This window comes from Pollachius pollachius (assembly GCF_949987615.1).
Source record: "Pollachius pollachius genome assembly, chromosome: 9".
In the NCBI taxonomy this organism is placed as follows: Eukaryota; Metazoa; Chordata; class Actinopteri; order Gadiformes; family Gadidae; genus Pollachius; species Pollachius pollachius.
The window spans coordinates 1,666,071-1,686,335 of record NC_136942.1 but is presented as its reverse complement, the minus strand read 5'-3'; the positions used below and the strand labels follow the sequence as shown (position 1 = coordinate 1,686,335).

The following is a 20,265-nucleotide window of genomic DNA, read 5'->3' as shown; positions in this document are numbered from 1 at the left end:
AGTTCCCCTAGCCTGCCTATGGTCCCCCAGTGGCTAAAACTTGCGTTCGGTATAAAACGAGCACTAGGTACCCTGCTCGCCTTTGAAAAAGTGGAAGCTCAGGCGTGCTGATTTGGAATGTGTCGTCATAAGGGGCCAAGCTCCTCCCCTTTCTCTGCCTTGCCTGCCCAGAGAATTTGGCCCGCCAATGAGACAATGAGCTAAGACCGTGCGAGCGCCACATGTGTGTGTGTGTGATAACACACACTGTAACTCAAGTGTTGTACACTTCTTTTTTATTTGGATAACCGTTCTGCTGTTGGTGTTCTGGCGCATAACACGTCGGTTCTCACGTTTCTGGTATTTCCACAACGATACTGTAGTGGGGGTTATCTCAGCCATGGTTGGCACCACCGCCGCGAGGCACGCTGCCCGCTATATAATTGATCCAATTATGTAGCATGTATTTTGAATGTTTTTAATGTATTGAGTGTTGAAATAGATGATATAAAACAGTACCTTCCACGGAAAGGACAATGTACAGTGTGTGTGAGTGATGCATTATTAAATATACACATCGGCCGGTCAACGAACACACGCTTGTTACCGTGATGTGCAGATATAAGTTAGAACGTTACATCGGAAATATAAGATAGCTACAACACAACAACTTTACGCTGCGAAACGTCCTGCTCTTGGTAGCGTTGGTGTTTTGGGTCGATTGGATTGTTCGGCCTGAATTTGAGATTCTGCATCGAACTTAACGAACAGCTACGGCTGAACCGAGTCCAGTAATACCCACAATATTTACAGTTGCTCAGGACTGAGATGCTGACAGACGCGCAAAGTGTTTATGACGGTGTTGTATAGCTGACCAATCACAGACTGGGCTTTTCGGGATGTTGGCCTTAAAGTGAGTTATGGCGCGTTCACAGTACTGGAAATTATGGGGAAAACATTTTTACGACGTTGGAAAATTCTCGTGAAGACACCTCATGACGCTCTTATGATTCTACTTCCGTTTGGCAACTGGGGCCAGATTTTGATAACAGAGTTGCCCAGTTGGTGACGTATGGTTTATTAGTGACGCGCATGAACATGGCGGAACATGAACGTTTTACTCAATATAAAAGAATCAACCATCATATCACATACTTAGACATATTACATAGACTTTGCTCAGTTTTAAACGTTATGTAGCCCTTCTGGTTAACCAGCTCTAGATGAGGGCAAGTAAGGGCAAGGGAACACGCGTAGGCGTGGGCGACATCACTGTCGTCTCGTTATCACCAGGACCATGAACGCGCCTTTAAAACCCAGCGTTGTTGGGAGGCTGAAAGAGGTTATGCAGAAATGAAGAGTGCGAGAATAAAGATATATATTTTTAACACTAAGGCATACACATACATTCTAGTCATACACCCAAATGTATTAATGAACCAAAAAAAAGCAAAATATGACCCCTTTAAAACATTTAAAACATATTTAAAAAATAATATAACTTATAGATTGAAAAATAGTTCGATAAATACCCGATAGGCGGTACATGGCGTATTCAATAAAAATCGCTTTAGATCAGTCAAAATAACCTGTTTAGGGGAAGGTAGTTCTACCTGAGGAGAAATGGGTGCAGCCTGCATCGCGAAACTCCTCCCTCCTCGGATCAGTGTGCCTGTCGCTCGGAGCGGGTGTGTGATTTCAAGCCCATTCTGCTCACTTGTTTGCGCCGTGTGGGTCTCCTGAAGCGCGACGAGATCACAGAGCTGGTAGAATCGGTCGGAACCACTGCGTGTTGAAGACAAAACTGTATTAACTCAAGCTTATGGAGATGGTGTTCAGTAAGCATAATTGGTTTTCGTAACATTAGAAGTATACAGGGCAACGAGAAAGATGGACTTAGCCTCCAAGAGTCACAGTCCACGGAGTTCTCCGCTCACAAGTAGTTTGACCTCACCATAGTTGCAGTGGGCAAGATCCTGGTGGTGGGGTCGTTTCTGGCTGATCAAGTGGCAATCGGATTGATAAACGACTCTACACTTCTCGGGAGAGGGACAAAACAATTATCATGTCGGTTTTACCCTTGAAGAAATTGAGACGCAACGGCAGATATCTATTTGGAGTGCTCCTGGTTTTGGGGATTGTCGCAGTCTTCCACGAGTTCGTCGCTGCAAATACATGGAGCAACCACCGCCGTAAGTTGGGGTTGCCACTCTTGGAGGGGGGGGGGGGGTAGCAACAGGTTGCCTGAACAAGTGTCCACCTTTTTGTAGTTGTACCGCCTTAAATAACCTAACACAAATGAACAGGCAAAACTTGTTGATTTTGGAAATGTAACTCAGACATCAGTATGACATTTGCTAGAAAATCTGCTATAGGGAGCAGGTGATGGTTAGCGTACAGTAAGCAGATGATGGTTTACCCAACCAGCAGGAAGTTCCTGTTTTCTGCGGTCCTTGTATCATACAAAGATCCAATGCCGTTTTAGCATATCACAGAGTTGTTAAAATGTAAGGTAATATCTTTGTTATTAAAAACAACAACATTTTACATCGTTGGAATCCCTATTGGTCCACATCTTCTAAATCGAACCTACAGGCTTCAATATAAAATGTTAAATTATAAACTACTAACTCAATGTCCTAACATGCTATATTAATGAATGACTTAGTTGTGAGGTTGTCACTGAGAAATTGTAGTCCCAAGTAGGTAGATTTGGAGACTGGAACAGGAATCCCTCGCTCTCCAGCCTAGCCCTTTTTAGGACTACCTACTCCAGCTAGGATTGCAGTGTGCGACCAAAATTGCTGTTTTGTCCTAAGAGAGTTTGCGTTGGGAACCCCACCCTTATAATGATAGACCTCCAGACCAACAGTGTGTAAATCCACACACACACACACACACACACACACACACACACACACACACACACACACACACACACACACACACACACACACACACACACACACACAGTTTAGGATTATATTGTCTGTACATGATTCTCAGCCATGTATCTTTCCAATAGACTCTTGAGAATGGGAAGGCTTTTGTTGTAGCCTACAAGAGACGCATGGATGAAACGCCACTGCTTAGGAATATAAAAATGACAATGGATCTACAACAATACTCACATATCCAGAATGGCAATAGCATGGCGTTGACAATGTGGGTGAAGGAAATGCTTTCTTCATTGTGTCAAACTGGGAATTTTGATAGATATCGAAGAACATATCTGCGTCTAACACCTGCAGATTCTCTAATTGATAGGTTTGCCAGGTTACACCGGTTAGATTTTGGTTAGACAGTGAATACAGAGACTGGGTCATTAAAAGGCAGGTAGGGGTGATGCAGAATACAGAGATGGAAATCGGAACTCCCTAGCTACTTGACTGTCTGTCTTGCCTATTTTGTGAGAGTTACAGTTTCCATCGGTGCCTAATTGTTGTCACTCTCCCCAGCCAATGCTGCAACAGGAGAACTTATTGGAGGGAGAGTACCAGATGGGGGGGTAAGTACAGTGACCTAATGCATTCATAAATGGTGTTTCTATTTATTTAGATATAAAGTGTTTATGAGAACACTTCTATTTGTCAATATTATAAGGGCTTGCTTCGAATGAGTGTCCCATTGTTTTATTTCATCTGTCTATAACTGAACAAAATACATTGGTATTAATCATTGATCTAGAGCAGAGTGAGAGCGTATGTTTGAGGAGTACAAATTTGCATTTAAAACATGTTTGTAACTAGGCAGCGGTGGGCTGCCCAACGGGTTCGGAGCAGGATTTGACCGCACTGCGTTCCCGCTTTACAGCACAGCCTTGGAAGGCTGAGGTAAAGTATTGTTTTTTTTTGTGAGTCAGAAAGTGCCTTTGTCCGCACTCCCCATTCTTCCTAAACAAGCCACCCATCTAGTATTTAAAGTGATGGACAGCAGGGTCAAAAAACAGAAAGAGAACCATAACAAATCCCTAACCTCGACACACTTACTGAATATCTTGCCGGGTTAATGTCAAAAAGTATTTTTTATAAACATCTCAAAGTTTGTTGAAGTGGGATTGTAGGGTTGTGGTCCGATTGTACAAATCCCCCCCCCCGTACTTCCTCTTAGTCCGAAACACTGTAGCTTCATTCAGTTGGACCGTCGCCATAATGTGAATGTACGGTGATGGTTCACTCCCCGGGCCACATGAGTTGTGTGTAATTGGTCAGTCGCTTGGCTCACCAGACAGGAGCGTACATAGACTCCACCCGCTAAATTGGCTAAAAGGAATTCAAGGAAATCGATGGACCGAAATCACATGAGATGACATCATTTTCCATTAATAACCCTTGTAGCAAGGACAACGCTACGGTCCACCTAGGTGATTTTAACTAGGCTGACTAGGGTGTTTAAGACAGGTTATTATTGTAAGGTCGCCGACAATGGTGCCCCATGTGCCCACGCAGCAGCCTTGTCCCTGAATCTGTGCTCTGATGGCTGGTTGAACCTGTGCCCATTGATTGCCTAATGTGCAACAGGTGTGCAGCGTCACCCAGCCCATCAGTCTGACTCAGGCCAGGTGAGGCTGCCTCAAGCATCACTCATCCACACACACTACTACAAACCTTTCGAAAAGGGCAGTTAAAACCCCACACATTGAGTTAAACTCTTCAATCATAGGCGTTGAGATTAATTGAAAACATCTCCCACATGGGATAGAGATGGGATATTCCACAAAGTCAATTGTTTGTTTTTTTTTCGTCAGTATTCAAGTTTCCAGGGAACGTTTCCTGGAAGGGCTGGGTGCGGCGCATGCACCTATCCCGGTTTGACTCCACACATTCACTCCTTTTACCTCCTCTCTGGAAGGCCCTGAGGAACTTGCCTCGGCCTGTCCGCCTCCCACCACTGTTAGAGCGCGTGTGAATCCCAAGTGGGTGTGTGGTGGCTGGGGAAGCTGCTCAGAGTCAGGGGGCTCATATTACCACCATTTGAAGCTGTCTGGCTCACAGTGGCTGTTTAGCTGCCTGCTCGTCCTAGTTCACGTTGTTTATGCCAACAATAAGGATGATATTTTTAACACGATTATTAATAGTATTATGATGATAATAAGATGTGTATTTGTTTTATATAAATATTTTTTATATATTTGAGTACACTTATCTTTGCTATATTCTTATGCATTTATTTATTGATTGACATCTACATTTGTCACTATATTTGTCACTATCTGTACACATGCACTTTATCGTTTTGCCTCGTTGAACAAGATTCCTGGTGCCTCGATTGCGCCTCGCCATGTAAATAAAGGTTGAGGTGGATGAATCATCCTACGTTGAGCTCTTGCACATTTGGTAACATTTGCATACCCTAATCCACCACTGCCACGATCTTATACTCTTGGCTCAAGGGAGGGTGAGTTGTGTCTGCAGCAGCCATGCTACCTGGTGTCATGAGAGTGTATCACTTGGGTGTATGTATCAAACTACAATATACTATCATCTCCCTAATGCAGCAGTAGTCTCTCTCTCGCTCTCTCTCGCTCTCTAAATAAGATGGTAGTAGTGTACGATCAGCCTACAATGATGATTATCAACAATGATGAGCGAGGCCACAAGAGGGTTGCTTGTCCATCCCCTGGTCTCTCCTGGCTGTAGGATACAGTCCTTTACTTCACCTGCTCGGCACATTATTTTGCCATACATAGCAAATAGCTGTTTGTGTGAGTCACGCAGTCACACAAGTCTTGGTCCATAACAAATCAGGAAGATTGGGAAAGCAATGACATTTGTTTGGATTCTAATCCACTTCGGCTTCTGGAGAAAAATCCCAGAGTGGACTTCCTTTTACGTATTGAATGTGTGTGGTCACCAGCCAGGTCAGAATCCAATGTGTGGTTGTACATTCTTAGGCTGGGTGTTCTTGTAATCATTTCCAAGCTCCGTTTTGAAATCATTCAAAATTAATGTTCCACACACTGTGCTGACAACGGCACGAAACATCACATTACAGTATTGGTAACAAGGCTTCGCCTCTCACCAACTGTACACACAAGGACACACACACACACAGACACACACACACGGATACACGGACACACGGACACACAGAGGAGCTCGGATATCACCGCCTATATAGCAGCAGGGAGAGAGGTGTAGGTTTACAGAACACCTGGAACCTGGTTAACATTCAAACTATTAACATTCGGTAGTTTGACTGGTTAACTTTCAAGCGCTCTCTTATATATATATTTTTTAAATCTGTTGTTAAAAAATGTATACACACATATCGATATTATATATCGTTTTTCATTTGCTCTTGTTAAACTTGCGCATCAGACCAAGTGTGTTGTGCTCTCTCCTCAGTACAAAGGACGGGCCAACCTGCACGTCTTTGAGGACTGGTGTGGGAGCTCCATAGACCAGCTCCGGAAGAACCTACACTATCCTCTGTACCCCCATGTGAGTGAACACACACGCACTGCTACGCTAGGATTGCTAATAACATCACACAACGATCATTGACTAAAACAACTTTTGTTGCATTTTCTTGTTGCAAAGTCAATGAATCCGTACCCATTTAAAGGTTAACATGTTACCAGAAAGTCAACCGGGATAGCTGACCTTTCGTCCCCAAGCTTTCACGGCACTGCTATCTTTTAGGTGTGCCGAGCATTGCGCTCGACACACACATCGTGTTACATGTTATTACACAAGTCTTGTTTCTAAAGGCTTTGCTTAACTATAACCCGGATTTTCATTGCTCATACCGCGTGGAAACAATTAGAATTTTAAAAAGCTGCCTTGCAGAACCACTCAATTATCTTTTATGGCCTGTATACTGGGGCAGTGACATGCAGAAGTAGTGTGCCTGTAAACAGAAACAAGTCTTACTTAAATATTTAAATCAACTTTAAATATCCTTGTTATAATTATTCTGTGGACTCACAATGTGGCACACAATCGATGACACAGAATCAACATTTCTCCGGGCAACCATTTTTATACATACGTACATGCACACACACACACACACACACACACACACGCACACGCACACACACACCCTGTGTACTTTAAACACCATGGCTGACTCCTATTGTCCCGTGGTTCCTTCTGTCAGAATAGAACCACGACCCTCAAGCTGGCTGTTTCGCCCCAGTGGACCAACTACGGCCTCCGGATGTTTGGCTACCTGCATCCTTATGCTGACGGTATACCTTCCATCTTACTCACAGCCTGCTGCATAGGATATCATGGCAACTAGTGTCTACATCGCAGTTGAGTTTTGCATGTCCGCACACGTCTTTAACACTGGGCCCCTGTCTCACGTGATCGCAGGAGAGTTTGTTTTTGCCGTGAGCTCTCAAGCCAATTCTGAATTCTGGCTCAGCACGAATGAGTCTCCCCTCGACTGCAGGCTACAATCATGGGTGGGCAAGGTAGGTCGCCCGTCCTCTCTCTAAACTTTGAGTGAGTCTTATCTGCCGGTGAATGCTGGTGTGATGTGGCCATCTCTTTACAGACAGGCTCAGAGTGGACAGCACCCGGGGAGTACAACAAATTTGCAAGTCAGACATCAAGACCAGTTCGGTGAGTGGCCAAACGATATTTCTAATCATACTAGTGTTCCTTAAAGTCGTAATGTTTAACATTGAGCCCCTCCAAGGTAGTAGGCGGGAAACTTTCAGATGTCTAAAAGTAAAAACTCAATGACAGTGTTCTGTACTCTCTGACAGGCTGTGCAACGGTGTGACACTAATGAGCGTAGCTCGACTGGCTGGGGGCCGTGATTAGGAGGGGTTTGACTAATGATAGTAAGAATGGCACGCTTTTAATACTTTCATTGGCAGAGTGAATCAGTTCTAGGATGTGCAGCATGATCAGCATTGACTCAAGACATGCCCAGGTTTTTTAAGTAACCAGCTAATTTTAATTATACACACTACGACTAAAATTATAATTGTTAACTCTAAACTCTTCCTCAGCTGCTTTTAGGATCAGTTTTCAGATTGTTTTCCTTTTTGAAACTTGCATTTGGACTTCCAACATGAGCCTGTTCTGCATGGCTGTATGTTTCAGGAAGGGTGAGGTCTATTTAGCTTTATACATACTGATAAGAATCGTCATGTACGTTCTCTGCTCTCGCTGCTGGTACGTCTTGCCACCCTCCAAGAGGTTGAGACGAGCAGCATGAAGGAAGCATTGGACATGTCACATCTAACTAAGTACTGTTATAGGAGCTCCACATTTTACACATGCATATGGCATGACCCTTTCATAACTATATTGGACTGGACCACACAACCTGTTTATAGCGTCTGGTTTGTTAAGGCCTACACAAAAGCTTAGAAAACAACGTATTATTATTATTTAATCATGATGCGTATAATTGGATTGTATGTATCAGAAGAGATATAAAATACAGAATTATAAGCTCTGTTCCTTTTTTTCTTTTTCGTAATATGACTCATCACATCATAGACAATCAAAGTTAGTCGTTACTACTTGCTGACCAAACTCTTCCTCCTTCCAAATCAATGTATGACCTATTTATTTAGTGATGATAACCACAAAGAAAACATGTTACAGATTGGTTAAATATGATCATGTAACATCCTGACCCCAATGTAAAGGAAACCGCTCTTACAAAAACACTGTTAACCGACTTGATGCATCCCGATGCCATGGCAACTGAGCTTTTGACGACGCAAATGCGTGGTTTGAGCAATGCGCTACAAGATAACACCACGTCCAGATTAATATCAGAAGTTACTTCCAGAAGCAGAATGCTATCATGGCTTACAGAAAGCGATGGCTAACAGAATGCTCTGGCTAGCTGGTGTGTTTTACTGTTATGGCCGCAGAACTGACTGTCTTGCTATCTAACAGGCTGTCAGCACAGAGGAAGTACTTCTTTGAACTAATCCATAAGCAGGGGGACAGGGCTACGGACCATGTGGAGCTAGCGGTGAGTATTGCGCCCATGCTTTTTTTAAAGGGGGCATATTATACCACCAGGTGTGAGTGTGATTGTCACACGCCGTTTTGAAAATCTGCCTCTTCTGACATCACTAGTGGGCATGTCCACCCAGATGTGTGACGGATAGATGAGCAACGTTTGCTACGGTCCACTGGGTAGGCCGGTAGGCCGATCTATCCAGCACGCCCACTTGTGATGTCAGAAGAGTCCGATTTTCAAAACGGCTTGTGACGGCCAATCACACTCACACCTGGTGGTATAATATGTCCCCTTTAATCTCCCCCAGCACTGCCATCCCCAGAACCCCCCCGCCCGTAGGGATTGCACCCATTCCCCATGCTGTGTCACCGCTCGTTTTCGTCAGTGAGGACAGAGAATAGATATACTTTCGTTCTGTTCCTCATGCAGTGGAAAATCAACCAGGAAGGTCTGAGGTTCATAGTGATCGGCTCCCAGCACATCTCCCTCTACACAAGTAAGTTCTACCCTCCCCCGGGCAGACACCCACGGCCTATTGCAGTTGTGTGTCATTTTGTGGTTCAGCACAAACACGTCAAATCTTATCTCCTCGATATCTAGGTATCGGTTCCATTCGAGTCGCTCTTCACCCGTCGCTCTCTCTTCCTCTTCCTCCCCGCAGGCGAGTCGTCGCTGTTAATGAGCAAAGTGGATCACGTCCCGCAGACGGCCGCCAGTCATGCAAGAAAGCCCCTTGACCAGCCTGGCAACAAGCCCGGTGACCAGGTCGACGACCAGCCCTGCCACCAGCCCGGTCCTGACATGCTCAGGGAAGACCCTAGAGACACCTTCTACCGGAGTAAGACCCCTTCCACAGTCCAGGCTCCGTGCTTTGCTATGAATTAGAATAGAGTAACCCCCCCCCCCCCGTAAATACTGGTCAACCATCGCTGGTCACTTCACATGCAGGTACCCTGCAGCTTTTTTTTCCAAATTTGTGTCAGTTTTGTCCCTCAGCCACGCTTTGACTGCCTTGAAAAGCCCCCTCAAAAACACTAAGTCAATGAATTATAGTATTGTTTGCAAACGCAGCTAACAAGCATCCCTCCCCCCCCCCGGTGTGTCCCGCCCGTGCCGCAGGGCAGATGATCCCCGCCAGGACCCTTCGCGGCGTGCTGGCCGACTGCTCCTACAGCCCAAGCTACATCATCAAAGGCTACCAGCTCCTCCGCTACCAGGGCCTGCAGTTTGTGAGTCCCCTGTCCCCGGATGATCGTGTCTTCTGCATATGCTTCGATTTGGCACGTCGTGTGGCTTTGGTTCCACGCTCTGCCTTGTCAGGCAAATGTCACGTTGGTCCTGAAATGTCTGCGTGTTTTGATGACTCATTGTGTGTTTGCAATGCCAATTATGGTGTCACTTCCTGTCCCCTAACCCCAGGTGCATATGACCTACATCCACCCCAATGACTACACTCGCCTCACACACATGGAGACAGAGAACAGCTGCTTCTACCACGAGAGTGCTGAGTCTCTGAAGTAGTGAGTACACCTGCATGGTTGAATATGAAGTAACTAGATACCCATCTGACTCCATGTGACCTCGTAACCTAAGGAGTTTACTTTAGATACGCCCAACACATTATGCCTGCGGGGAATACAGTTGTGTTTTTACGAGGCCATTTTAATTGTACTCGTTGAACGACCTCAAAGTGTTGAGCAATGTGTGTGCATTTTGAAATGTTGCGCTATAATGGCACACAAGCTGTTAAACGTTGCCCCAGTCTGTGTGACCAATGAGGCGTCTCTTGTTTGAACCTTCTTACTCTAAGCTTTGGACTGTCGCGGTACATGAGACTGGACCAGCCGGGGGGGCGTGAGGACCCATCCCGTCTGAGAGGTAGGCCGCTCTCCAAAGGGGAAGACCCCGCCCTTCCCCATTCCAGACAGACACCGAGTCGACCCCCTGTGCGTCCTGACCCTCCTTCATGTTGTGTGTCTGTGGATCTGTCCCTAGACTCGCCTCTCGGGCAGAGTGACGAAGACCCGGACGAGGAAGAGGATTACCGGGCTCCGGCGGACGGCGCTGCGGCGCGGCACTGGGGGGCCGCCGACAACGGCCTCCGCGTGGCGTACGGCGACGACGACCACGACGCAGAGGCTCAAAGGCCCCGCCGCAACCTCTTGTCCCAGGGCGAGGCGGGGAAACCCCAAGGCAGGGCCCGGAACGCTTCGGACGCAGAGCCCCGCGCCTCAGCCCGGCGGCGGGACGCAGCGCCTCCACGCGCCCAGCCAGGAGCAGCAGGGCGTGGCGTCCACCGACCCATCATAGCGCCTCAACCGAGGACCATACTGATGGACAACGGACCGACACTGCAGCAGAAGGTGAGGCCGCGGGACGCCGACAGGCGACCGGAGGCCGGACTGAGACGGCAGCCGGTAAACGCAGATCAGGTACGCGATCGGGAGGACGCGTTCCAGAGGGCGAAGGCCCGGCCTGCGGGAACCCAGCAACCCCCCCCGGCAGACCCGGTAGTCCATAAGAGGAAGAGACGACCAGTGAAGAAGGGTGGAGGTGGGAAGCTGCAGGTGCCGACGGGTGTACCGCAGAAGGGCGGCCAGGACCGCTCTGTCCCTCAGCAGGCCGTCGCTGTGACGCCCCACCAGGACCTATCTGCCGCCCGTCCAAAACGTTTCAAAGGTCCCTTCCTTCCTGCACCGCATATCCATCCCTACAAGGACCCCCACCAAGACCTCCCTGCCCTCAGTACCAAGCCCTACAGAGACCCCGACGCAATCATCTCCGGCCCTGCAATAAAAAACCTCAACAAGAGGGCGGAGACTAACCACACCGACGTCTCCACCGTCGCCAGGATTGCGGAAGCGTTTGGGGACGAGGGGGAAGCCGGGGTGTTTCGAGGCGGGAAGAAGCAATCCGAGTGGGACCTGGCGGCCGTCGAGGAGGACACCAGCTACGAGGAGGTGGCGCCGCTGGTGTTCGACCCCGAGGTGGTGTGGAGCCAGACCTTCCAGGCGGACCAGCTGGACCTGCAGCTGCTGCGCTCCGATTGGATCGACCTGAACTGCAACGTGTCAGGCAACATGCTGCTGCAGCCCGGCGACGCACAGGCCGTCGTCCGGTCCTACGTGGACAAACTGAACCTCAAGCATCAGGGGTATGTGCCCGCGTGCCTCTTGTGAACCACTTGAGGGGCTTTAGGTCGGTAAAGCACTGCAGGGCTGGGATAGACCTCTGAAGAATAAGCTCCGCGTCCGAGTCTCCGGTTCCCTTGGTCAGATGTCTGTGGGAAATAACACGGCTTTAGAATGATCGTACATAACAAACTCTGTAGGCGGCGAGGAAGTAAAAGCTGCGTCACGTTTTGAACTACACACTGTTTCCACTCTAGTTTTGGATTGACGTGACACAGCTTCTACTTCCTCGCGACCTACAGAGTTTGTTATGTACGATCATTCAAAAGCCCCGAGTTATCTCCCATAGACCGAGGGAACCGCAGCCTCGGAGGCGGGGCTTATACTTCAGAGGTCTGATTAATTGATGACTGATGGACAGAAAAATGTATTTCAACTTAATATTTGGCATTTATATCTTGAGAAATGCAAACATTTTCGCTTCAAATGATTGTAAAATTAGTATTTTTTTAGTGTCAAGTTATGACATGTATGTTCTATATATTCGATGAACTATTTAAAAAAATAGACTTGGCACTAGTATAAAAACGCCAAACCCTTAAAACACCATAATAACAATAAGGATGATGATGAGCAGAAGGGGGAGAGGTCCAGTCAGAATGATTTCCCACTGTCCTTGCTCCCCGTGGCCTCCGGCCCTCGCGTGTGTCCAGGCGTTACACTCTGGTTCGAGTTGTGAACGTGGAGAAGCGCGTGGACCGTACCCAAGGCAGCCGCTACCTCCTGGAGCTGGAGCTGAAGGACGCCAGTGGCCAGCTGCGCCGCCTGTCACACTACGTCTACAGTCTGATTCGTTGGAGAAAGCCTCGATCCAGGAGGTTACCGCCCCTTCGTTCCGTCCCGGAGCTCTTTCTGTGTAACCCGTTTGGTTTTCAGTGGAACCCCACTGCCACTGTCCACTTCATTGTACCAGGTACGCACGCACGCGCTCGCACACACACACGCCTACCTTCTATGTCTAACTTCTAAGATTCCTATATTTGTTATGCTTCTCCATCACTTCAAAATGTGCTCATGTGGGTCCCAGTGAAGAACCAGGCCCGCTGGGTCATCCAGCTCATCTCCGACATGGAGGAGTTGTACCGCGTCACCGGAGACAGTGACTTCAGCCTCATCATCGTCGACTACGACAGCACAGACATGGATGTGAAGAAGGCCCTGGAAGCGGCCTCTCTTCCTCAGTATGTCTGCTTACGATTCTTCTTCTTCTACTACTAAGTTGAATTCTCATTGTTATTCTATGTATCCACTATTATATAGTTAAAGTGTGTTTTTATTAATGTTTGTACTCTTTGTAGGTATGAATACCTGAAGCTGAGCGGGAACTTCCAGCGTGCCGCGGGGCTGCAGGCTGGAGTTGACCTCATCACTGTGAGCAACGCCTACACAACCATCACTTTGATTCCACCTAGCGACGAAACACATCCTCGCTCTAGGCCAGAGCTCAACCACAAACATCTTTTCTAGCAAAGTCAAACTAATCATTCTTAACCTACTTCCTGTATATACAACGAGAGGGTAGCCTATGAGCTGGGGTAGCAAAGCAATTGCAAGACGTACAAATGTCGTCATGGGGTGATAAAGGTTGGGAACTGTTGTGGTATAGCCTGGCTATACCACAACAGTTGTGGGGAAGCTGCTGTCATTTTCTTCAGCTCAAGAGGCATGAGCAACGTGTTCAATACAATACGCGCCAGGGGGAAAAGCCAGCTCGGTGATTGGCTCCCACAAAAACGTATCGGAAGCAGAAAGAAACATATTGCTCTTCTCCAGACCCTTCTGCAGGGCCAACTCAAATCACCGGCAGAACGGGCGGGGGGGTACCCGGTCTAGTTGTGGTAGACACTCACCATGCATTTATTTTCCTCCTCCTCGTCGTTCTCCGTTGCCCAGGACGACCACAGCATCGTGTTCCTGTGTGACCTTCACATCTACTTCCCCATGGCGATCCTGGACAGCATCAGGAAGCACTGCGTGGAGGGCCACATGGCCTTCGCGCCCATCCTCATGAGACTCAACTGTGGAGCCACGCCCCAGGAACCCAGAGGCACGCACGCACGCACGCACGCACGCACGCACGCACGCACGCACGCACGCACGCACGCACTTAACTCACCTCAATTCACTCACTCACTTCAGTCACTCACTCACTCCACTAAACTAAACAAACAGTAATTTATTATGACATGGAATATTAACACCAAACATTAATTGTGTATGTGTGTGTTTGTGTGTGTGTTTGCAGGTTACTGGGAGGTGAATGGCTTTGGGCTGCTGAGTGTTTACAAGTCAGATCTGTTGGCCGCTGGGGGAATGAACACCAGGGAGTTCAAGGACCGCTGGGGAGGCGAGGACTGGGAGCTCCTCGACAGGTTAGGCTTTTTCTAACCCAGAAACCAAGGCGGCATGTGGCTCAGGCGGTAGAGCGGGTTGACTGGAAGGTTGCTAGTTCAATCCCCGGCTCCTTCTAGCTCAGTGTCAAGGTGTCCCTGAGCAAGGCATCTGACCCTAACTGCTCCCGACGAGCCGGCTGTTTACTTACATGTGGGACAGTGCCATTGTTGTGTGAATGTGTGAGCATGAATTGGTAAATGTTAGGCAATATTGTAAAGCGCTTGGAGTGGCCACTGCTTACAAATGCTGGTATAAATGCATTCCATTTTCTATATTGTTCATCGAGGCTCATGGGGAATTTTGCCATACTTTCTTCTATTCTTGTAAATGTGTATATTTTCTGATTAAATTCCCACGCACCACCTGCGATACCCTTGCATACAATCAGTGGTATGCATACCGCAGGTTGAAAAACCCTTGGATAGGTTGGGATAGGATTTAATATGTTGTCTGGTTATTACACAATCTAACGTTTAGTTCTCAATTTCTTGTTGAACGGCCCCCAGTGTCACTCACTCACTCTCTGACTCTCTCTCCCTCAGAATTCTCCAGTCAGGTCTGGAGGTGGAGAGGATCCACCTCAGGAACTTCTTCCACTACTACCACTCTAAGAGGGGCATGTGGAACCGCCGCACCATGTCCAACTCCAGGTAAACCTTTTGCCACGGCACGGGTTCCAACTGCAGAGGTAATTTAGATTAGATTCACAATAAAGTCAATCTAACCTAATCTAATCTAATCCCCAGGGCCACGCTGCGCTAGTGGCAACCGCAGTACTTTAACGCCAACGCAATGCACCCTGGGAACGGACCGGGCTTCCCGGGTGTTTTGATGGTAAGGGCGTTGGCTCGGACGACACTCTTTTCTCTCAGGGTGGATCTCTGTGCCGCCAGTGCCCCCGCTGGATAGAGCACATTGCACAGGAGATACTACTGAACGGGAAGTGCACAACCTTTACACTCCCAGAACATTACGCCTTCAGATCTAATCCATCACCGAATCTGCCTTCTTTCACCTCAAAAACATTTCCCTACTCCGGCCTTCACCGTCCGACTCCGTGGCTGACACCGCCATCGCCTCCCGCCTGCACCGTCGCATTGGAGTCCTGTCCAGAGTCCCAAGCAAAACCCCGGCTTGAGACCCTGAAACACTGGCTCCCCATCAAATCCGTTGGTTTGAAAGGCGCTATATGAATTAAATGTATTATTATTTTTTATTATAGCTCAGGCCCTACATGATGATGCAACAATCTGCTTGTGGATGACTTTAACCGGATGCTGCACAACTCATCTGCAATGTGAAAATACATTTCTTTTATTGTTAAAATGGATATCTCTTGACTGATTAAGCCATTTAGACTCAATCCGGTACGGGAACATTTCTTTTATAATTGTATTTATTATACCAATCCTACTGAGATTTTATTTTTGTGTTTTGTGTTTTATCCTCAAGAAATAAGGGAGATATTGTAATGTATATAAGGAATTATTTTATTATCCAGAGTTTTTATATTTCACCAGTAATGTACAAGAGGATTGAATGGGTTTTCAGAAGATGCCTTTGCATCAGCACACCAACGGAAACACGAATCGATGACCGATTGATCTTGGTCTTACTAACTCAAATATGTTCACATCAGTCACGCCTTCCCCACAAATGTGAATGCCACATATGTGCCTTCTTTCCTCCTTCATATTTGAGGAACACGGTCGTTTAAAAATACATTTCTGTGAATGACAGCACACAACCTTGAACCAGGGAAACTATTTTAAACCATAGTCCAAAGTAAATCTTCCCCAAAAACAACTCCAGCTGTTTTCTTTTTTTTTTGTTTCTCCGCTCAGACACAGATAATGGCATAAAGTGAACTGTTCAAACTTTAAATGTCCTCTCATCAATTCTTATTTGAAGACAGGAATATTGGCAGCTAATGAAATATGCTACATTCCAGTGCAGAACTCTTCTTCTGTAATGAACCCTCAACGCCAGCCAGAATGTATTTTTCAGCACAATGGCAGTTTGTTAATTCATGTATTTTTACTATTCTCCACTTTTCAAAATGTTATTGATTAGTAATAATTTATGATTCTTTTACCAGCAATTTTTGGGCTGCTCCAATCTGATACAAATGAGCTATGTTGATTTTATTTGCGTTTTATTTTTTGTTTTGTTGTTAAATTAAAGTTGACTTCACAGGGTAAGTTGTGCCTTTTCAGAATCAAAAAGAGGATGCTATTATATATATCGGTTTGGTTTAAGCAAAGGGTTTTTACAGTTAAATTACACTCCAGGCTTTAGACATAATACCTCATTTTCGCTCAGTACAGTGGGTCATTTAATGTCTGTCTTGTATGTTGTGATGTCTCTCAGGGAAAGATTTCGCAATACACTGTCTTGACAAATTGGTTATAAATTATTTTCTAAAACGTTTTGTACTTTTTATGGAATATGCACATTTTCTATAGCATACACATTGCTACATGGATTGGATCTATAGCCTACACGTTGCTGGTATATTTATCCATATTTTAAAGTGAGATCAACACTATCCAAACAAATTTACATTAAGCATAGTATTATAACTACTATAGTGCTAGTGGATCAAGTCTTAAAGGTGATCTTAGCATGTCACCTTCTGCTCTGCAAAATGACTTGCAGTAGATTTACAAATCTATTAGGCCTACCTGCCAACGGGGAGGAACTTTTCCACCTAGTGTGCCAATGTATCAAGGTTCACCTGACAGATTCAAATCTTCAACCATCAAAGCATTACTGCTGGAATGAGGCTACTAACTGCCTGAATTAGAGAGAGAATGGATTTTTCTTAAGAAAATATGCTTATCCTTCCTGAGCCTAATGGCAATGGCACACCTTACAGGGCATGTTAAAGCAAGGTATAGTAGTGCTGTTTCCAGCTGAGGTTTCACTCACAAGTCCTACACTACTACTGTAAGGATAAGGAAATATCACTGCAGTAGTAGGGATGTACATTGGCAGTTTATTTGCAGATAGAATGGGCTCATGCTCACTTCATGCTCACCAGATAAATATTATATCACACACACACACGTGTGTGTGTGTGTGTGTGTGTGTGTGTGTGTGTGTGTGTGTGTGTGTGTGTGTGTGTGTGTGTGTGTGTGTGTGTGTGTGTGTGTGTGTGCGTGTGTGTGTGTTCCTCGATTAAAACCAGCGTGAAAAGCAGAACATCATTCTTCACTGGTCCCTCCTGAACTTCAGGCACACTGCGCATGTCCCGACCAACCGACCACACTGCACACCGGGAAATCCATTTACCTTGAGCCGCAGCCGCAGCTACTAGCCCGCCTACCGCTGACGAGGCTATCTAGTAGGCAGGGATCAAATGGGACGTGTTTAAGATGAATAAATACAGTCAACGTTTAATACCTGTCATGTGCAGGTATCGAAGCATCATGGTGTAAAGTTGCACGCCATTATTTCCGTGGAGATTCTTGGATCATAACATGTGTCTTTGGTGGTCTTTTGAAGCAAATCGTCCCATGTTATGGAAGCGACGCGGAGGTCAGTCTGGCGGGCTGTCATCACGTTCATAAACAAGCCTGCTGGTCTGGTAGATATCTTTCGACATTGAGCCATTGGTAAGGATGACATTGTATACATAAATACAGTGATGTTACTTGGAGAGGATGCCCGCTGTTTTATTTGAACTGCCAGTCTGTTATGGGCTAGCGCTCGCTGCAATGCAGTAAGCTGCTTTCCTTGCTACTGCTAGCCATGTGGTTGCTAACATTAGCCCAATTATCTGATCACGGCCAGACGCTGTGTACGCTGAATGTCATTGCCAGCATAGATAACGGGCGGTCAGGTGGTATGGTTAGCTTCATTGGGGAGAGGTGGGGAAAAAGATCTAAATCAAACTTGCAAAAAAAATCTATAACAAACTAATGCTTACAGCTAGCTAGCATCTCATGGAGCCTGCTCTATGAATCACTGGAGTGAGAGAGAATGACAGCTCTTGATTGTCATCAACATATGTTATTGTTGTCAAGTTCGCAGGGCTGTTAACATTCACTTTGGTAATTGTGCCTCTGTCAGTCCTAAACACAGGGTTGTCTGTGTCCATATGATCAATACATTTGTTTTATTTTGTAGAGACGCAATCATGCCGGGGAAGTTGAAAGCCAAAATTGTTGCGGGGCGCCACTTGCCCGTAATGGACCGAGCCAGTGACCTTACCGATGCATTTGTGGAGGTGGGTTAGGATCATCAGTAATGTTAGCAGTTTGCCACAAACACAAAACTGTTTATATTAAGGACCCAATACCAATGATAGCATCGTTTGTTTGTTTGTTTTAAAAAGAAAATGGGTCGATATTGGTATATTCTTGTTATTTACTAGACATTTCATATTGATTATGTATGAAGGTACTGTGAAATATCAATACAATTGTTTTTCTAATTCAATATGCTGATTAACTCTGTAACGCATGTGCCATATGTCTTGCAGGTCAAGTTCGGTAACACAACTTTTAAAACGGATGTCTATCCCAAGTGTCTAAACCCACAGTGGAACTCAGAATGGTTCAAATTTGAGGTTTGGAGCATTTGAAAATGTTTGACCCCTGAAATTAATTCCGTGAATGAATCCACTCCCACTAAATAATCCTCTTCCTCTCTCCGCTGCAGGTTGATGATGAGGACCTGCAGGATGAGCCACTGCAGATCACAGTCCTGGACCACGATACATACAGTGCTAACGACGCCATAGGGAAAGTGTACATCGACATCGACCCCTTGCTATGCAGCGAGGCCGCCTCTGTCATCTCTGGCTGGTTCCCAATCTACGACACAATCCATGGTAGATCATCATCATCATCATCATGACCCACTGTGTTTCTGAAATGTGTGAATGTGTTCATGACTGCTCACAGCTGTTCACTCTTCCTCCAGGTATCCGAGGAGAGATCAACGTTCTCGTCAAAGTGGATCTTTTCAACGACTTGAACCGCTTCAGGCAGTCCTCGTGTGGGGTCAAATTCTTCTGCAGTGAGTTATCTGTCTGTCTGTCTGTCTGTCTGTCTGTCGTCGTGGTAGAGTGATGAAATGCAGGGTGCAGGAATAGGAGTTTGACACTTGTGGTAATCAATGGACCTGACTCTGTTGTGGGGATCGTGTGCTCTCTGCATAACAGCTACATCTATTCCGCTGTGCTATCGAGCTGCCATGGTCCATGGGTTTGTGGAAGAGCTGGTGGTGAACGAAGACCCGGAGTACCAGTGGATCGACCGCATCAGGACCCCCAGGGCCTCCAATGAAGCCCGCCAGAGACTAATATCCCTCATGTCTGGTAGAGCAAATGTCAACCATTTTTGAACACTGATTTTCCCCTGCACTGTGAAATGAGGCAGTATTTCAAAACTGCTTGTTTTATTTGATATTTGGAAAGTTCCAAAAGTCATTTTCCTATTTTGTTTACATTGTATTATGTATTTTTTTCTGTATTCAGGACGACTTGTCTGTTGATTGTATGGTGTACGTTTTTCGTTCCCTGCTGTAGAACAGTTGTAGTTGATATCTCGTGACCATCCGGGTGTCTCTCGCGGCTTCTAGGGGAGCTTCAGAGGAAGATCGGGCTGAAGGTATTGGAAATGGGCGGGAATGCCGTGGTGGGCTACCTGCAGTGTTTCGACCTGGAGGGCGAGTCAGGCATTGTGGTCCGGGCCATCGGTACCGCCTGCACTCTGGACAAACTCAGCTCCGGGGCCAACGCTAACGCACA

The 20,265-nt window shown here is 46.4% G+C and overlaps 2 protein-coding genes across 11 annotated transcripts in view; both read left to right on the top strand.

Annotated features, from left to right (window-relative positions):
* The first annotated feature begins 1,701 nt into the window (after positions 1-1,701).
* b4galnt3b (beta-1,4-N-acetyl-galactosaminyl transferase 3b) lies at positions 1,702-16,933 on the top strand. 3 transcript variants are annotated; one of them, XM_079743014.1, is made up of 21 exons: positions 1,702-2,171; positions 3,453-3,487; positions 3,729-3,812; positions 6,327-6,422; positions 7,084-7,174; positions 7,302-7,402; positions 7,486-7,553; positions 8,853-8,931; positions 9,352-9,418; positions 9,584-9,760; positions 10,042-10,151; positions 10,342-10,442; positions 10,733-10,800; positions 10,918-12,076; positions 12,767-13,026; positions 13,141-13,294; positions 13,412-13,484; positions 14,007-14,160; positions 14,359-14,485; positions 15,050-15,157; positions 15,254-16,933. In XM_079743014.1, exons 1-21 carry the CDS (start codon positions 2,045-2,047, stop codon positions 15,267-15,269), a joined length of 3,255 nt encoding a protein of 1,084 aa, XP_079599140.1. In that variant the 5' UTR covers positions 1,702-2,044; the 3' UTR covers positions 15,270-16,933. The 3 variants fall into 3 exon arrangements, with proteins under 3 accessions (XP_079599140.1, XP_079599139.1, XP_079599141.1); XM_079743013.1 differs by having other exon boundaries at positions 3,438-3,487; XM_079743015.1 differs by lacking the exons at positions 1,702-2,171; positions 3,453-3,487; positions 3,729-3,812 and having other exon boundaries at positions 6,361-6,422; positions 7,089-7,174.
* Positions 16,934-17,849: 916 nt separating this feature from the next.
* c2cd5 (C2 calcium dependent domain containing 5) overlaps positions 17,850-20,265 on the top strand; it is a 28,915-nt gene continuing 26,499 nt past the window's right edge. For all 8 annotated transcript variants that reach the window (XM_079743570.1, XM_079743575.1, XM_079743573.1 and 5 more), the window contains exons 1-7: positions 17,850-18,124; positions 18,639-18,738; positions 18,994-19,080; positions 19,173-19,344; positions 19,437-19,532; positions 19,678-19,833; positions 20,097-20,265. The exon at positions 20,097-20,265 is cut by the window's right edge and continues 63 nt beyond it. In XM_079743570.1, coding sequence (XP_079599696.1) covers positions 18,649-18,738; positions 18,994-19,080; positions 19,173-19,344; positions 19,437-19,532; positions 19,678-19,833; positions 20,097-20,265 — 770 coding nt within the window. In that variant the 5' untranslated portion in view covers positions 17,850-18,124; positions 18,639-18,648. The remainder of the gene's footprint in view (positions 18,125-18,638; positions 18,739-18,993; positions 19,081-19,172; positions 19,345-19,436; positions 19,533-19,677; positions 19,834-20,096) is intronic.